Source organism: Kogia breviceps, chromosome 4 (genome assembly GCF_026419965.1).
Source record: "Kogia breviceps isolate mKogBre1 chromosome 4, mKogBre1 haplotype 1, whole genome shotgun sequence".
Classification (NCBI taxonomy): Eukaryota; Metazoa; Chordata; class Mammalia; order Artiodactyla; family Physeteridae; genus Kogia; species Kogia breviceps.
Window position 1 is genome coordinate 7,218,046 of NC_081313.1, and position 15,570 is coordinate 7,233,615.

The 15,570-nt window shown below is 43.9% G+C and overlaps 1 protein-coding gene across 9 annotated transcripts in view; it reads right to left on the reverse strand.

The window, feature by feature from the left end:
* Positions 1–7,276: 7,276 nt before the first annotated feature.
* The window catches only part of SEMA5A (semaphorin 5A), a 491,583-nt gene continuing 483,289 nt past the window's right edge, over positions 7,277–15,570 (reverse strand). For 8 of the 9 annotated variants that reach the window (XM_067030787.1, XM_067030788.1, XM_067030792.1 and 5 more), the window contains one exon: positions 8,757–15,041. In XM_067030787.1, the coding sequence (XP_066886888.1) occupies positions 14,922–15,041 (120 nt within the window). In that variant the 3' untranslated portion in view covers positions 8,757–14,921. Of the gene's footprint in view, positions 7,784–8,756; positions 15,042–15,570 lie in introns of those variants that run through there. The other variant, XR_010840079.1, reaches the window with a different exon arrangement.

Genomic DNA, 15,570 nt, shown 5'->3' on the forward strand with positions numbered 1-15,570 from the left:
AGCGCCTCCCGCTCCCGCGTCTCCTCGAAGTTCCGCCTCTCGACACAGCCCGGGAGAAAGCCGGTGGTCTCGCCCAGGGCGCTGCTCTCGCTCCCAAGACCCAGCGCTCAGGGGACGGGGAGCCCCGGGCCGCACGGGGCGGGGGAGACAGTACTGCCCAGCACTCTTCGCTGCGATAGCTAAACTGGTTTTAATTTCCCCAGAGAGTCACAGCTCTCTCGTGGGAGAGAGTTCCTCCAGAGCCGGCCCCAGAGCAGCACATCAGCTGGGCTCTCACTTCCAGGGCTGAGCAGGAAACAGACCCATCACTGCGTCCGCCCTCCTTGCCCGTCTGCGCATCCTCAGCACCCGAGGGCTGCCCGGATTCCCCAACAGTACCTGCCAAGACCCAGGGCTCAGGAGACGGAGAGCCCCGGGCCGCACGGAGCGGGGGAGACAGTATTCTCCCCAACTCATTGCAGCTTCTCGACACCACACCGAAACTGTGCCCCCCAGACGCCCCGAGATACCTGCCTTCTCTTTAAAACCCTGCAAAAGCAGATAAACACTCACAGAAGTAGTTTCACCCAAGAGCCATCTGTTTCCCTGGACGGTGGCTGAGACTCTGCTCTGAGATCCCAGGCGGAGAAGCCCTGGCGCTGCCCTCCACCCACCTGCTGACCCCATCACGCCTCAGCCCTCCTCACTGCAGGGCTCTCAGAGCCTCTGCCCGCCTCATCTTGTGCCCAACCCTTGCTTCTCACCACAGCAGGCCCGGGGCCCTCCCGCCTCCCCTGTACGTCATGGGAGAGCAGGGGACCTCTGTGTCACCTGGTCACACCGGACGCAGGGAAGACTCGCTTTCCTCTGGTGGCTTCCTCCTCACTTACACCTTGGCTGGAGCACCAAGACCCAGGGCCCAGCCTCAGTTCAAAGGGGACAGGATGCAAGGAAAAAACACACACACACACACACACACACACACACACACACACACACGCAGAGCAAGACTGGGATCAGAACTGCAAACTAAGTCATTTCAAAAGTGTTATCCTGGTTCATGTTCCAATCAGAGCGACACCTGAGCCCCAGGCACAGGATCGGGGCTTTTACCCACTCTCCTATGTTGATGTCCCATCACCGGCTGTGGTGGGTTCTCCACTCTCCTTCCAAAGAAATCTCATCTCCCAGGTTCTGGTCACATGTCTAGGCCCTTCCATTGGATGCCTCGGCCGGATTGGCGAGAGGCTCTGACACCCGAAGCTGGCGCTGCCCCCGGTCTTCAAGCTGTGTCTGGACCTGGCTCTGTCCTCCTCGGAAGACAGGGCAGTGGGCGGCCACTTGCTGTCAAATGTCTAGACTTTCAATTGTTTTGTGAATGGCTCTCCTTTGGACTAAATCACAATAGCTAAAAAGGCATGTTTACATTTAGTTCTGTTTTCTACAAAGTTTTCTTTTTCTGCTGCTCTCAAACACCAGAATTTGACCAAGGCTACTTTGTACTTATGTGACTCTATGCACGTAAGACCCCACCAAGTGGCTTTAGAGTCCCTTCTGTGGGTGCAGCTTGCATGGCTCCATTCCAGCCAACTTTACTTGTTCATGTATTGCCCTGGAGCCCCCTCCATGCAGGGGAACACTTCTGGGAAATTCCAGGACGGAGGCTGTCTGAATTTTGGTAGTTTACAACTTTTCCATATCCTGATTTTCATAAAACTTATGAAAAAACTGAAGCAGTGAAAAATCAAACCAAAAGATCAAATGAGAAAACATAAAATACCCGGGTCATAAAATATGTTTTCTCTAGCAGGTTTTTCCTCAAGTTATCAAGCAACCTGTACGGTGTCATGATGACCTTGGTCTCCACTTTCTGAAGCTCAGACGTTGGATTTTTGTTGTTTTTACCTCTTAGGGATTCCCATCATCATTTCTCTTGACAAAAGAAAAATAGACTAGAAACCACTAAAATATTCAAAACTACCTGTCTTTTTATTTTTTTTAACATCTTTATTGGCGTATAATTGCTTTACAATGGTGTGTTAGTTTCTGCTTTATAACAAAGTGAATCAGTTATACATATACCTATATCCCCATATCCCCTCCCTCTTTTGTCTCCCTCCCTCCCACCCCTCTAGGTGGTCACAAAGCACCGAGCTGATCTCCCTGTGCCATGCGGCTGCTTCCCGCTAGCTATCTATTTTACGTTTGGTAGTGTATATATGTCTATGCCACTCTCTCACTTTGTCCCAGCTTACCCTTCCCCCTCCTCATATCCTCAAGTCCATTCTCTAGTAGGTCTGTGTCTTTATTCCCGTCTTACCACTAGGTTCTTCATGACCTTTTAAAATTTTTTTTCCTTAGATTCCATATATATGTGTTAGCATACAGTATTTGTTTTTCTCTTTCTGACTTACTTCACTCTGTATGACAGACTCTAGGTCCATCCACCTCACTACAAATAACTCAATTTCGTTTCTTTTTATGGCTGAGTAATATTCCATTGTATATATGTGCCACATCTTCTTTATCCATTCATCTGTCGATGGACACTTAGGTTGCTTCCATGTCCTGGCTATTGTAAATAGAGCTGCAATGAACATTGTGGTACATGACTCTTTTTGAATTATGGTTTTCTCAGGGTATATGCCCAGTAGTGGGATTGCTGGGTCGTATGGTAAAACTACCTGTCTTTTAAAAACGTGTTACTTTCTCTGGTTATCTCAAGGTCAAGGAGCCCAAGGTAACTAGCAACCTTGACCACTGACCACAAAAAAATCTTTTTCCATAATTCTTGAAAAAAATTAAAGTACCTCACACTCTTTGTTTACATAATACATACTAATCATGAGAATATCGCCTTAGATGTACAGAAAGCCTTCTTCCCAAGAGCTGTAAGAATACCAAGTGTCTGAGCGAGTCCTTCCATTATGCTGTGAAGAGAGGATACAGGTTGTTCTATATCCACAGAACAGAGCAATCGAGAATCTAAACGTTCCCTTCCTGTTGGCACCTCTACCATGGATAATCATTACTTGCCTGTGTTTTGTCGGCCCTTGAGCAATCCCCTAAATGTGCATCTGACCAGCCAGAGTCTCTGTTTCCCTGCAACGGACACGTCTCTCTTCTGATAATCACTTGGTCTGAAAGCACATTTCCCCTCTTCAAATGCTGCGGAGTTTGTTTTTTTTTTTCTTTTTCTTTTAACTATATAACATCCTAGTTGCCCCAAGGAGTGTTCAATAAAGTACCACTCGTTCAAATATTATTCACATTATCCTTCCATTTACAATGAAAGCAATAATAGTAATGGCATGTTTGTTCAACGCTTTGTATGCGGCAAGGCCTTTTGCTACGTGCTTTGTTTGTGTTAACTCGATGAATCATCAAAAGGTCCTTTCAATACAGGCAGACCTCTGAGATGTGGATTAGATTGCAGACCATTGCAATCAAGTGACTATCCCAATAAAGCCACTCTTACGAAGTTTTTGGTGTCTCAGTGCATATAAAAGTTATGTTTATACTATACTGTAGTCTATTAAGTGTGTGATAGCATTATGTCTAAAAAAATACATACATTTATTAAAAACTACTTTATTGCTAAAAAATGCTAACTATCATCTGAGCTTTCAGTGAATTATAATTTTTTGCTGGTGGAAGGTTTGAAAAATTGTGAGAATTACCAAAATGTGACACAGACGCGCCAAGTGAGCAAATGCTATTGGAAAAACGGTGCCAAGAGACTTGCTCCGTGCAGGGTTGCCACAAACCTTCAGTTTGTAAAAAACGCAGTATCTATGAAGTGCCATAAGACAAGGCGGATCGATGCTCTTGTTATCTCCATTTACAGATGAGACACTGAGGCCCAGAGAAGTGAATAGCCCCAAGGTCGCAGCCTTAAGGACAGAGTCACTGTTTGAACCAGCCCAACAAGGCCTCCCTGTCATCAGGGATCCAAAGGCACAGCTGTCTTAGCCAACTCTGTTTTCTCATTTTCCAGCACAGACCTCGTGCCTAGTGGTCCAGAGATGGAGTAGCATGGAGAGGATGGAGCACATGCTTCATTCCCTCCCTTGCATATGTCATGTGGTTTTCTACAATGCGAGTGATTTTCTAAAATGTGAGCAGGTAAAGAATTCAGCTGCATGTAAGACTCCTTTCTCTTTCCATCCTGATTCCCCACCCCCCTATCACATTTCCCCTTCTATTAGGGGGCACTGGAGTGGCTGTGGGCAAGCTGAGGTGGGGAATACACTCAGCTGGACTTCGGGAAGAGTGTGCGTGTGGCCTGCAGTCACCTCCGTGTAAAGTGATGTTATTGCAGTGTCTTGTCGATGTGGGAGCACTCAACCTCCCTCCATCATGTCACCATGTGCTGACACAGAGATGTGGCGTCGGAGGGCCTGTCCTGCAGAGCACAGCCCCCAAGTCTGTGAATAGTGAAGAAAGATTTGGAAACACAGAGCCGTAAGCTGGTCTGCATAGGTAATCATCTTACCCTCTTAGCTTGTACCTGAAGGAGAGTTGGTAGAAATGTTCCAAATGTTGACCCAAGTCCTAAAGTTTTACATGTGGTTACACACAACAAGGTAATCAACCTTGATTAATAATTATTTTCTATTCTCTCAGTAGAATAGCTTTTGTCTGGCAGCTAACACACGTGCTCTGCTATTTTTCTTCAATTTATTACAGATGTGGTTTCTGTCGTCATTTTTTTTAAATTTGAAGTTTGTACATATTTCTTTTCTGATTCTGAATGAACATTAATTTTCACCCTTAACTTCACAGTGTGAATCTTGTATTCTTTTTCTTTCAAAGACACTCCAATTACAGAAGCTTCAGATGCTTTCAAGTGGGACCTATCCTGAATATGTCCTACAAAATGCATGTGTCACAAAGAGTTAGGTTCGAAGGACTTGAAGCCCATGGAAAATGTTTCTCCCAGTTCAGAATGGAGCCCCTGCGGCTGTCCTGTGTACGAGTGTGACGAGTGTCTGTTCCCGTGGCTCTTCAGCAAACAGGAGCACCTCCTCGATTCCGAATGGGGGCTTCCCAGCTGCCGTGCCGATCTGCGAGTGTGTGCACTTGACTCCGCCCACTGGGTGGCCGTCTAGTCCTGGCTGCCCATCTGTCCTCCCGATGGGAAGGTCCTGGCGCCATGTTGCCTCCCCCAAGCACGCTTCTCTCAGGGAAGGGCGAGGCCCGGCCACCAGGGGGCGCCTGTCTCGGGCGTCTAGTCGCAGGAACAAGGAGGTGAGGGCAGTGCTGAGCTGGGAGAGAGGAAGAAGGAAGAAACTGACGAGGAGGAGACCTGTGGACAGACCTCTGCACCGCACTCGAGTGTGGCTGTCTTCACTGCTCCCAGCTTTCTAAGGAAAGGTGGCCCATGAAACTGTAATCAAACCCAGGTCTGGCCAATAATTTGAGAGGCAAGTGTCAGCAGAAAGGAAAGGTGCTGGGGAGATGGTGGACTTGTGTCCAGAGACGAACTCCGAAGATTCCGCTCAGCCAGGTTGGTTTTTAAAGGGAAAAATGGGGTGGGGTGGGGGGAGAATCTCAGTGAATCATTGAGGCGGGAGGTTGGGTTCTGCATCTCCATCGCGTGCAGACGGGCTGACTCTTCTTCAGACGTTATCCTGCCCGAGTGATCAGCCTGCAGGACTGCTTAGCGGGGCTACTGGGGGTAGAGAGCTAATCTTACTTCTTTTCATCTCGGAAAAGTATCAACAGGTTAGACAAGACATGGTGAGCATTCAGGAGAGCGTTAAGTCAGGAGTTAGTTTCAGTTGCTTAGCGATATCACTCTTATAATTAGGTTCTTTTAAGGTTAGAGGGGAAGAGAAATGGGCAAACAGGAAAGGGGCAACAGAGCTGCTTTCAAAACCACCACTGTGACGAACAGTTCACCCTCTGGCAAAGGCCATGGCAAATACCTGACAAATATCATGGAGCTCACATGCATCAAGATTGAAAAAGCATACATAGTTCAGCAAAGTTTTCTCTGTGTTTTATGGTAAGACTCATTTTCAAAATATTAATGATGGCTTTTGAAACTAGAGATGAACTTTTGCACTTCCTGTGCTCTCTACGAGGGATCATTTCACAAAGGGTTACCTTTTGACTTTGTTTCCTCTGTTATGCTTTTAGTAACTGGTCTAAAGAGCTCTGCACTGCCCAGAACTATCAAATGTTTACCAAGTGTGTTCCTGTTGTTTTCAGATCTGGTTCTGATTGTGATCGCAGGGGTGGGGGTGACAGCTTCATATACTCCCGAGGAAAATGTACGTCGAGCCGATTAATGAGAGAAAGGCCATTTCAGACATCACTTTCTGTTTGATTTTATAAACAAACTCCTTTAAAGAAGTAAACCAAGTATAAACAAGTGTAATTCCAGAAAATAAACATAGTTTCAGATACTATTTTAAGGAAAATTTCTTCTTACATTAATTCTCTACAGTCGTGCAGTCAATACATTCAATCATCCTTACTATTCTTCAAAAGCTGGGCTCAAGGAGGAGCTTTAAATGGAAATTTACATTGTATATTTCAAATATGTCCAGAAAGGGATTTTAAATGACATTTAAATTGTATTTGTTAAGAGTGAATGAAGTAGATTCTAAAAAGAGGAGGTGGATACATGAGCATTGGGTGAGAATGTCTAAATATTAGAGTACATCACTGTAAATACAAAGATTCAGAAAAAAAATCACAAGAAAGAGAATTGTGGTACCGCATTTATTCCACTCACTTTCTAAACTAACCGTCAAATGTAGGTTCTTCATGGAATGCTTTAAGATTTTAATATTTCATCTAATACAGATACTCAGAATCCAAACTGATTTGGTCTGGGATGGGGTCTGGGTGATATATATATATTTTAAAGTCCCCAGATAATACTAATATGCAGCCAGAACTAATAATCTCCAGGATTGTCAGCCTGCCTAATCGGGAAAAATAGACCTCCCCAAAGAGCTGTAGGAAATTATTCTTCTGCCCTTTTAGCACTAAAGGACATCCAACCTTCCAAAAGCAGAGAAGTCTTTTAATGTGTAGTCAGCCTGGATCATCTGGGTAAAGACAGATTTTAAAAATTAATATTTCATTAGTTGGGGTTAAAAGTAGTTTAATCATTATCACATGCTTCGCTAGTTTATATTTTTGTATAGCTTTATTATGTTAATATTTGTATGCATATTAAATGGGCCTTTCAACTTTATGCTCAACTGGAAATTATATATATGTGAAATTATACACATGTATGTTTATATTTACATGAATGTGAGTATATATTAGACGTATATGTGTGTGTGTATGTATATATATATATATATGGAGAGAGAGATGGAGATTTAATGGGATCATGAATACTGAAATACGTCTTTCAGGCATCTTCTAACTGTGTTCGTGTTAATAGTCAGCGGCTCATTCTAGAAAAACGTTGTTTTATGCAAGGAAGGGTGGAATACGGTGTGCTGTAGAGAAGGCAAGCTTAATGTAACAGTAAACCGATCATCAACAGTACAGGTTATCAACTCCTTGTAAATGAAAAACCTGATCGATTGTCCTTGGCGCGCACTTCTTATTGTCCATAGAAATACTTGTAAAAGTTGGTTACGGCGTCACAGAATCATCACGAAGCTGGTTGGTCCTGTCTGGGCCTCGACGCGAGAGGCTGTGGCATCTGATCACATAGGGGTGTGTTATGAGGTTTTCCCCAGAGGTCGTCTGCAGTCTCACTCCAATGAAACGCTCTCCTTCAAGGAGTGATCCCGCCTCAGCACATCTGGGGACACAGGGGCCACTGAGGCTACGCAAAAAAAAAAAAAAAATGCCACTGAATTGTTTCCTAAATGGTGGAATTTATTTCAATGCTAACTTACAATTGAATGAGACAAACTATTTACATAAAGCTTAAGTACAAAAAATATAATACATTTTTTAGTGTACATAACCAGGATTCTCTTATTTTGTCCCCAAACTGTTGGCAGATAGAGATGAAGAGGGGGCTGGTGTGGAAGGAAGCGGGGGGGTGCTGTTTGCAATACTTGGGGATCATCTTTCATGAATGTATTGTTCATAAAAGATGCAGAGGTTTGGGTTATAGAACCTGGCCATTCGCCAAGAGCAGTGAGTGAGACGGACACTTTCACTTCGGGGATAACCAGCTCAAAAATATGCCTGTTCTCCTCCGAGTTGAGGCTGGGAGCCCGTGAGAGTTGGTTTCCGCTGACTGGTTGGGAGACACCTGCCCGCCCCTTCCCTGACCTTCTGACACTGATCCAGGGCAGCCGGCAATGGGCGCCCTGCCTGCACTGCCTCAGCTGGTGTCTTAAACCGATTTTGAAAAAAATGTATCTACCAGGTGTCATTAAACAACTTTTGTAGATATAGACCTGGGCAGCTCTCAAGTGAGCATTTAAGACCAGTGAACTGATAAACAGAAAAAAATGGAAGACCACTGGAAATCGGTATTACACATTTTTAACAACAAGGTTTCCAGTGAAACCTTGAAAGTCAAATGTAAGGACTGAAAAACCCCCATCCCCCATTGGTCCTGAGGGGGAATACCCCGAAATCCACACGCATTCCAACAGGGCAACCAAAGCTCTGTTTTTCTCATTCCAATAAAGCCGAGACAGTGCTACCTCATTCTAAAAAAGCTCCGTTATGATGAATATATATGGTCTTTTAAAAATTAATTTCAAGTTCAGTAACTTTCTGTAAGTTTACCAAGGGGTCAAGGTGGCTCCGGAGAAGCTTCCATGAAAAAAAAAAAAAGAAACAATCCCAAATAGGTTTATTTTGTATCACAAAACAGCAACAGCAAATTAACACAGAATGAGGCATTTAACATTTCATAACATCTTCAAAAGTCACATCAAGTGGCATAACACACAAATTTAGTTACACACTCTTGAAGAATCCCACATTGGACCCAGTTTGTGCACTTCCCTTGCAGACAGTGTAGGATTTTTGTGGTGGATGTAGGTGCTCGTGTTGAAGGTTCATAGTGTGCTTTCTCCCAAAGTGCAGAAGTTCAAGTTTGATTTTGGCCAACAGTCATGGTACAGGGGAAAAGGAATCAAATTGAGCAGAGAAAACACTGTTGACTTTCTTAGCCCACATTAAGAAGGGAAACTTTGTGAACTTATGAAGCGGTTTTGACACTGACTTCAAAGCAACCAGCAGCAGCAGGCAGTGTTCTAGGTGTTTCTCACCCCAGTCACCGTAGAGGTACCAGTCATCACCAGCCTATGTCTGATTTTCCTGTATCTACAGACTTGCCTGAACACAGACAGTAACAAAACCCTCTAAGTTCCTACTACAGAACAAACGTAAAGGTGTTTTTTTGAAAATGTAAAATTAAAGTGATGTCAGCTTCTGGAAGGCTGGGTTCACCTAAATTCTGAACACACCGTGGCACCCATTCTGGCATCCTAGCCGCGGTGCGGGTGGAAATCACATCTGACAATGTGCTTCTTGTTTATTTTCTATTCCTGTGTCCAAAGAGGCATATAAGAATGATTTTCGTCAAAGTATAGCCAATCAGTCCTCTGCTTTCAACCAATAATATCCAGATGAAATGATAAATCATTATCTTAACCAAGGCACTGGCAACTTTTAATAGGAAATTAAACCATCTGCACTTACTAATCAGGCTCTTTCTTAGTGACATGTTAGGAGGATAGTTTGGATTTTCTGGAATCCAGATTTTGCTCTCCAGCTTGTATTTATCTAAAATGGGGATCATTTTGAACTCTAATATTTGGGCCATTTTTGGCATTAAGTTGCCAAAAATCTGAGAAAGAACAGGATCGTGTTTGAACTGCTGGCCTCAGATTTCTGACTGATATGCAAGAGGTGGAATGAATTTTATTGCCCGTCCAACATGTTAGTTTAAGAAATACCACAGAGTGGTTTTCTATCTCAATTTTCCTCCCTTCTGGTCTTAAAGTATCTTTCGCTAGTTACTCTCATCATGGCAACAAAGTAAAACCTGTTTGCCTGAATGAGAATTGGTACTGAATCATGGGTAATAACCTTGATAGTTTTTTTTTTTCTTTTCTATGGCAGAACTAATATGGTCTTTTGAAAATACTATATGAGACAGCTTTCACTAGGAACAGTACATTCATGTCAGGCTCTGATTTTCATTTTGATAATGCTCTTAGACCCTCTGCAATGTGAACTTACATTTTCAAAAAAGAACAGGTGCTAATGCTTCTGAAACATGTATCACATTTTTGATGATGCAATATATGATCATTAAAAAAAAGCCCACTTTGATCCATCTGCTACGAAAATATCTATAACACATCTTTAACATAAAACCATAAAAAAGAGTACGGAATCGTCATTTTAAAAATCCCTGCCAACAGTCCAACTTTACGTCTTGTTCATTACTTTTCAACTTCCAAAAGAGAAAATAAGCAAGGATGAAAGCAATATATTTTCTTGTGTTTTATCAGGTTATCAAAATGGATAACCAGAATGCGTTGGTTCTGTTTTTATAGAGTTACAAAACATCTTTAAATCAACTAATATTAATGACTTCAAGAGGAGAGAACAGCAGAAATAAATTCCACAATGGCCACTGGTCTCCAAATATTTTATCTTAACATGGTAATACACTTGAAATATTTGGCATTCCCTTTTGCACATTTCTCAGGCCAAAATGAATGTTCTCCCACTTCACACCCATTGATCAGAATGGCTTTCTAGTGTCTGGTAATAGTTAAGGATAGGTAATAAGAGGTAATCAATTTTGGTAATGTCATGTCAACATGAATCACCAAGCCAACATAAATTACCGTGAAATGATAGAAACAGTAGAAGGAATCAACGTGCTGGGCGTGGCCAATGAGATCTGTGTACTCCAGTTTGCATCATCTTAAAAAATAAGAGCAGAGAGCTTGCATATGAGTAGATTTAAGGTTAGTGTTTTAATTCCCTGCCTTCATGGACAGGGACTATTGCAGCTGTGGGATTTAAGCACAGCCCTGCCACATGGAGAGCAGCGGCTTGGAGTCAGACTCAGTGCTTGGCATCCACTACTGCTACCCTACCTGTTGCCTCTGGATAGGTGTGCCAGAGTCACTTTTTGAAACAGAAAGACAGAATTAAATATAGTTACCCCTAAATGCCACACATAAGAAAACTCCACTGAAATATAAAAGACACCCTGGGGCTAAGGAAAGTTGATGCCCGCAGGGCTAAGTCAATGCTGAAAGTGGTTTGACGGTGTCGGGGTAATGGACACGATTGATTCTAAAAGTGAGGGAAATCTCATAAAGAGGCACTGGGGGGATATTTGTAAATTCAGACACTAAGGAGGGCGCACCTCCAATGTGCATTAGGGACGTTTCACACAAATTGACTAGCGGAGTGCAGACTGGATACATCTTTAAATAAAATCTCCTTTGATCTGCGGATACACAAACAGCATCCCTTCAGGTAGCCCCTGGGATTCCCCTGCTGAGACTCTGTCCATAACTTTGAAGGCATGTGACTCACCAACTCTACCAAAGATTCCAGTGGGAACTCTCACCACACAGGCTTTGATTCCTATGAATTTCACCCTTTTGCAAATAAATAAGGAAATAGAGGCACCTTCGCCTGCACTCTGGGGAGTTGATCCCGGAAGATCCAGGGATCCGCCCACAGGACTGTGCAAGCGGATCGTGGGTCCCCACTTGGGACTGTCCGGGACACTCGGCTGGGAGGGACCAGGTCCCCTTCTTTTCAAGGCCACCTTCTCCCACATCCGCTTCCTTTCTCTTTGGCATCACTGGTGAGTCAATGGCGCCAGACCCCTCGCTCTCGCCGTTCCCCTGGGCTGCGCCTGCCTGGGGACGGAGGCTTCCCCACGGCAGGGAGCCCTCACGTCCACTCGCCCTTTACTCCTCTCAGTTCCTTTAAAATCTCTGCCCACCCCTGGCACACACAGGGAACCCTCTTTTTTCCCAGCATTAATGCCGATGCTAGTCAGAATCTATAGGCTTAGTGAAATGTCTCTGAAGGAGCAGCGAAGTTCCGAACCTCGCATAAGCTTCCAGGGGCAGCAGCACAGAAACACGCCTAAAGCGAGTCAGACGACCGGGTAAGGAAACACCCGTCTGGGGGTGCTGGGTCTTCACGCAGCAGAGGCTGGTCCTGTGCCCCCCGGAGCGCCTCAGAATTCACAGGAGTCCACGCCGTTCAGGGTGACGAAGCCTCCAGGGTCATCCAAGCCATCATCTTCAGAGCTATTTGGGGGAGGCCACCCGCTACGCAGCGAGCAGGGACTCTGTGGCTCTGCAGGCTTGATATTAACAGTGACTAGTCTCGTCTAGAGAAAGCACTGGACACGGGGAATCACTTGCAAAGAATTTAAATGTGAGATTAAAGCCAGTTTCCTAATGAAAACCTGCCAAACTTCAACTATATCCAGAAATAACCTTAGAAATTAAACTGAGATTAATGTCATTTGATGTTAGGCTCAGAGAGATGCAATTTAAAAATATTAGTCTCTATCTGTACCGCTTGTACCAGGAAGGAAGGAAGGAAGGAAGGAAGGAAGGAAGGGAAGGAGGGAGGGAGGGAGGGAGGGAGGGAAGAGATAAAGAGAATGAAGAAGCCACACAGTAATTTAAACTGTGACAAGTGTTGGCGGGAATCCCAAGCATCCCAGCCTAAGGCAGAGGTGCTGGAGGAAGGTTCCAGAAGCAGGGGTAGGTACCAATGTGAAACCCCATCACATGCGGGCTCGATGAGGGGTACGGAGGGGAAGCAACAGCACTACACTGATGGGAAAACAAAAGTTATCCCATAGATGCTTAAAATACTTGGATTATAGCTAAAACTAAACAAATTGATACCCTGTTAAGTAAGAAGGAGGGATGGAGGGAGGGAAGGAGGACGAGTGAGAGAGAGGAGAATTTTCAATTTTCTTTTGACTAGAGTGTCAGGGGAAAAAGGAGTGAATTTCTTCGCAGTGATAATTGTAAAGATTTATGTAACATCAACAACGTGAAAATTCTGTCGTAGGGAAGGGTGGTTTCCCTGGTCATTGCAAAAGATTGATTAAAGACCAACTTTAAGGCTTCCCTGGTGGCGCGGTGGTTGAGAGCCTGCCTGCCGAAGCAGGGGACACGGGGTTCGTGCCCCGGGCCCAACTGCAATTTAGACTTTAATTTTAGTAGAGCTGTTTCTGAAAATTTGGGCATATAAGAATATTTTGAACTCACCAACATTCACCACTAAACATAGGATTTTTCAAATCTTTAAATTGGATAGGGTGAAAACCTAACCAACTTATGCAGGCTAAAAGTCTGTGCCCCTCAATGCCCACACTGTACGTTTTCCCAGATCTGAAGGTTCATTTATCAATAAGAACATGTTTTTATGTCCACCCAGGCCTTTATCACGACACCCAGAGGCATTAAAATGAATAATTTCAATCTTGTTCTTACTTTTAATAATTATTCAACCAACTGCCATATGTTAAACGTCAGTTTTTTTTGCGAATAATCTATCCTGTTTTTTTTTTTTTTCTCCTGGGCACCCCTCTGAATAGTATCATAACGCCCTGAAATGCTTATGAATGATCGAAGCTCAGAACCATGGGATCATTAAAACCCTTACTTGCAAACACCCTGACTTCTCAAGGTACTTCTTGAAATGCTGTTGCCCCCATGCAGGGAGAAGTGGGAGTGGATGGATGGCACAGCAGCACTGAGATAAAAAACAAGAGGCACCAGAGCTAAACATCTCCTCCTCACCTGAACTAGAGGCAGCAAATGACAGCTTGGTACTTGGGGACCACTTCAATATGTACAGCAACAAGCTGCAGAAAGCCAGCTTTACACATCATTAATGCTCTTGGTAGGGGCTAGTGGCCATACATTAGCTCTATCAGGGAGATGGAAAATAAAAAAGTTGCTTTTCATTAAATGTCAGGTTTTTCAATACTTTCTGTAACATGGAAAATAAAAAAACTTGTTTTCGATTATATTTCAGTCCTTTCAATACTTTCTTCATTAGTACCATGAATGTTCAAGATTTTTCTTTGCAGAGAGAGGGGAGGTGTAGAGTCTGTTATCTAAATGCTAAACAAGTGGTTATTTTACAGAGTGGTTCTTTAGGTTGTTACTGTGGACCAGACAGGTGGGCTACCAGGCCGACGCGCGACAAGGAGCTCCCTGAAATGCCACGAAATCCACAAGTCAGAATAAGGCGAGCTTCACAACAGCATGTAGAACACGTTCCCCCTTCATCGTGTCTCTACCTCTGCTCTTTACACTCACCTCCCCCAGGGACAATACAGTAATGGCAGCAAGACCAAGGGTAGAGCATCTGACACCTCATACCATCACCTTTGCAGTTATAAGCCAGGCTGAATCCCTGGGTGTCCTCAGGCAAGAAGCATTCCAAGTCCAAACACACACGGTGTCATCCAGATTGAGATGGAGATCCATGCTGAGTCATTGTATGGCCACATTCAGATTCTTCATTTTATCAATACCATAAACCGTGTGAGGTGGGGAGGCTCTCATATAAAGTGCCTATTTTCTTGAATTAAAACATCATGAGGATTTACGCTCAAGGTCAAGAAGATGTTCATATTTCTAAAGACCCCTTCCACTGTGGGTGGTACAGTTATGAAAAAGCTCAAGGAAACAACTGACTTGTTAGAGAAATGGACTGAACACAATAAAAAAAACCCTGCACACCATGGCTCATTAAACAATGATCAAGAATTGTAGACCAGATTTTCACAATGTCACGATTAGATTTTTGTTGCTTTTAAGAACGTGTCTTTTTGGCAGCAATGGGACACTCGTGGCTTGAAATGCACTTGAGATGTATCCAAACTCCATCTCTGAAGTCTTGGAGACATGGGCAGTCATGGAGCACAGGCCTTGAGGAACTGGGGCAGTTATGGGAAGCCAAAAATAGAAGAACTCTTAGTACTCATCATAGTTATTGAGATCTGTGAAGTAGGCATTAGAATAGGTCTTCCCAGTGAGATGCGGGTTGAAGTATTTGTTTCTTTCCTCTAAGATCAAGTTGTTCTTGTTAAATGCCTGTAAAAAATGAAATAGAAGATTTAGGAATATTCAGTAAGTAGTACTTCAGAGAGAGAATATAGTTCGGAGACAATTACAGTTGACCCTTGAACAATGCGAGTGTTAGGGGCGCCGACCCTCCTCAAAGTTGAAAACCAGAGTATAACTTATAGTCTTCCCTCCAGATCTGTGGTTCCTCCATATCTGAGGTTCCCCTGTACCCGCAGTGCTGCATCCTGGATTCAACCAACGTCCGATCATGTAGTACTGTAGTATTTAATACAGTTAAGTCCCTACATATGAACCTTCAAGTTGTGGACTTTCAAAGGTGCAAACATGCGTTCCCATGTCCAATCACATAAGTTAGTTCATCTGTCTGGCGTACACTGTCACATGTGTGCATCCTCTACAAGTGGTTGTGCTTTTGTGTACTTTACCGTACTGTATAGAGTACAGTGGTACAACATCTTTATTTCTTGCCTGTTCACTCGATGCCAGCCCCTGGATGCCAGCTGTTGTACTGTACTACTGTACTTTTCAAGTTACT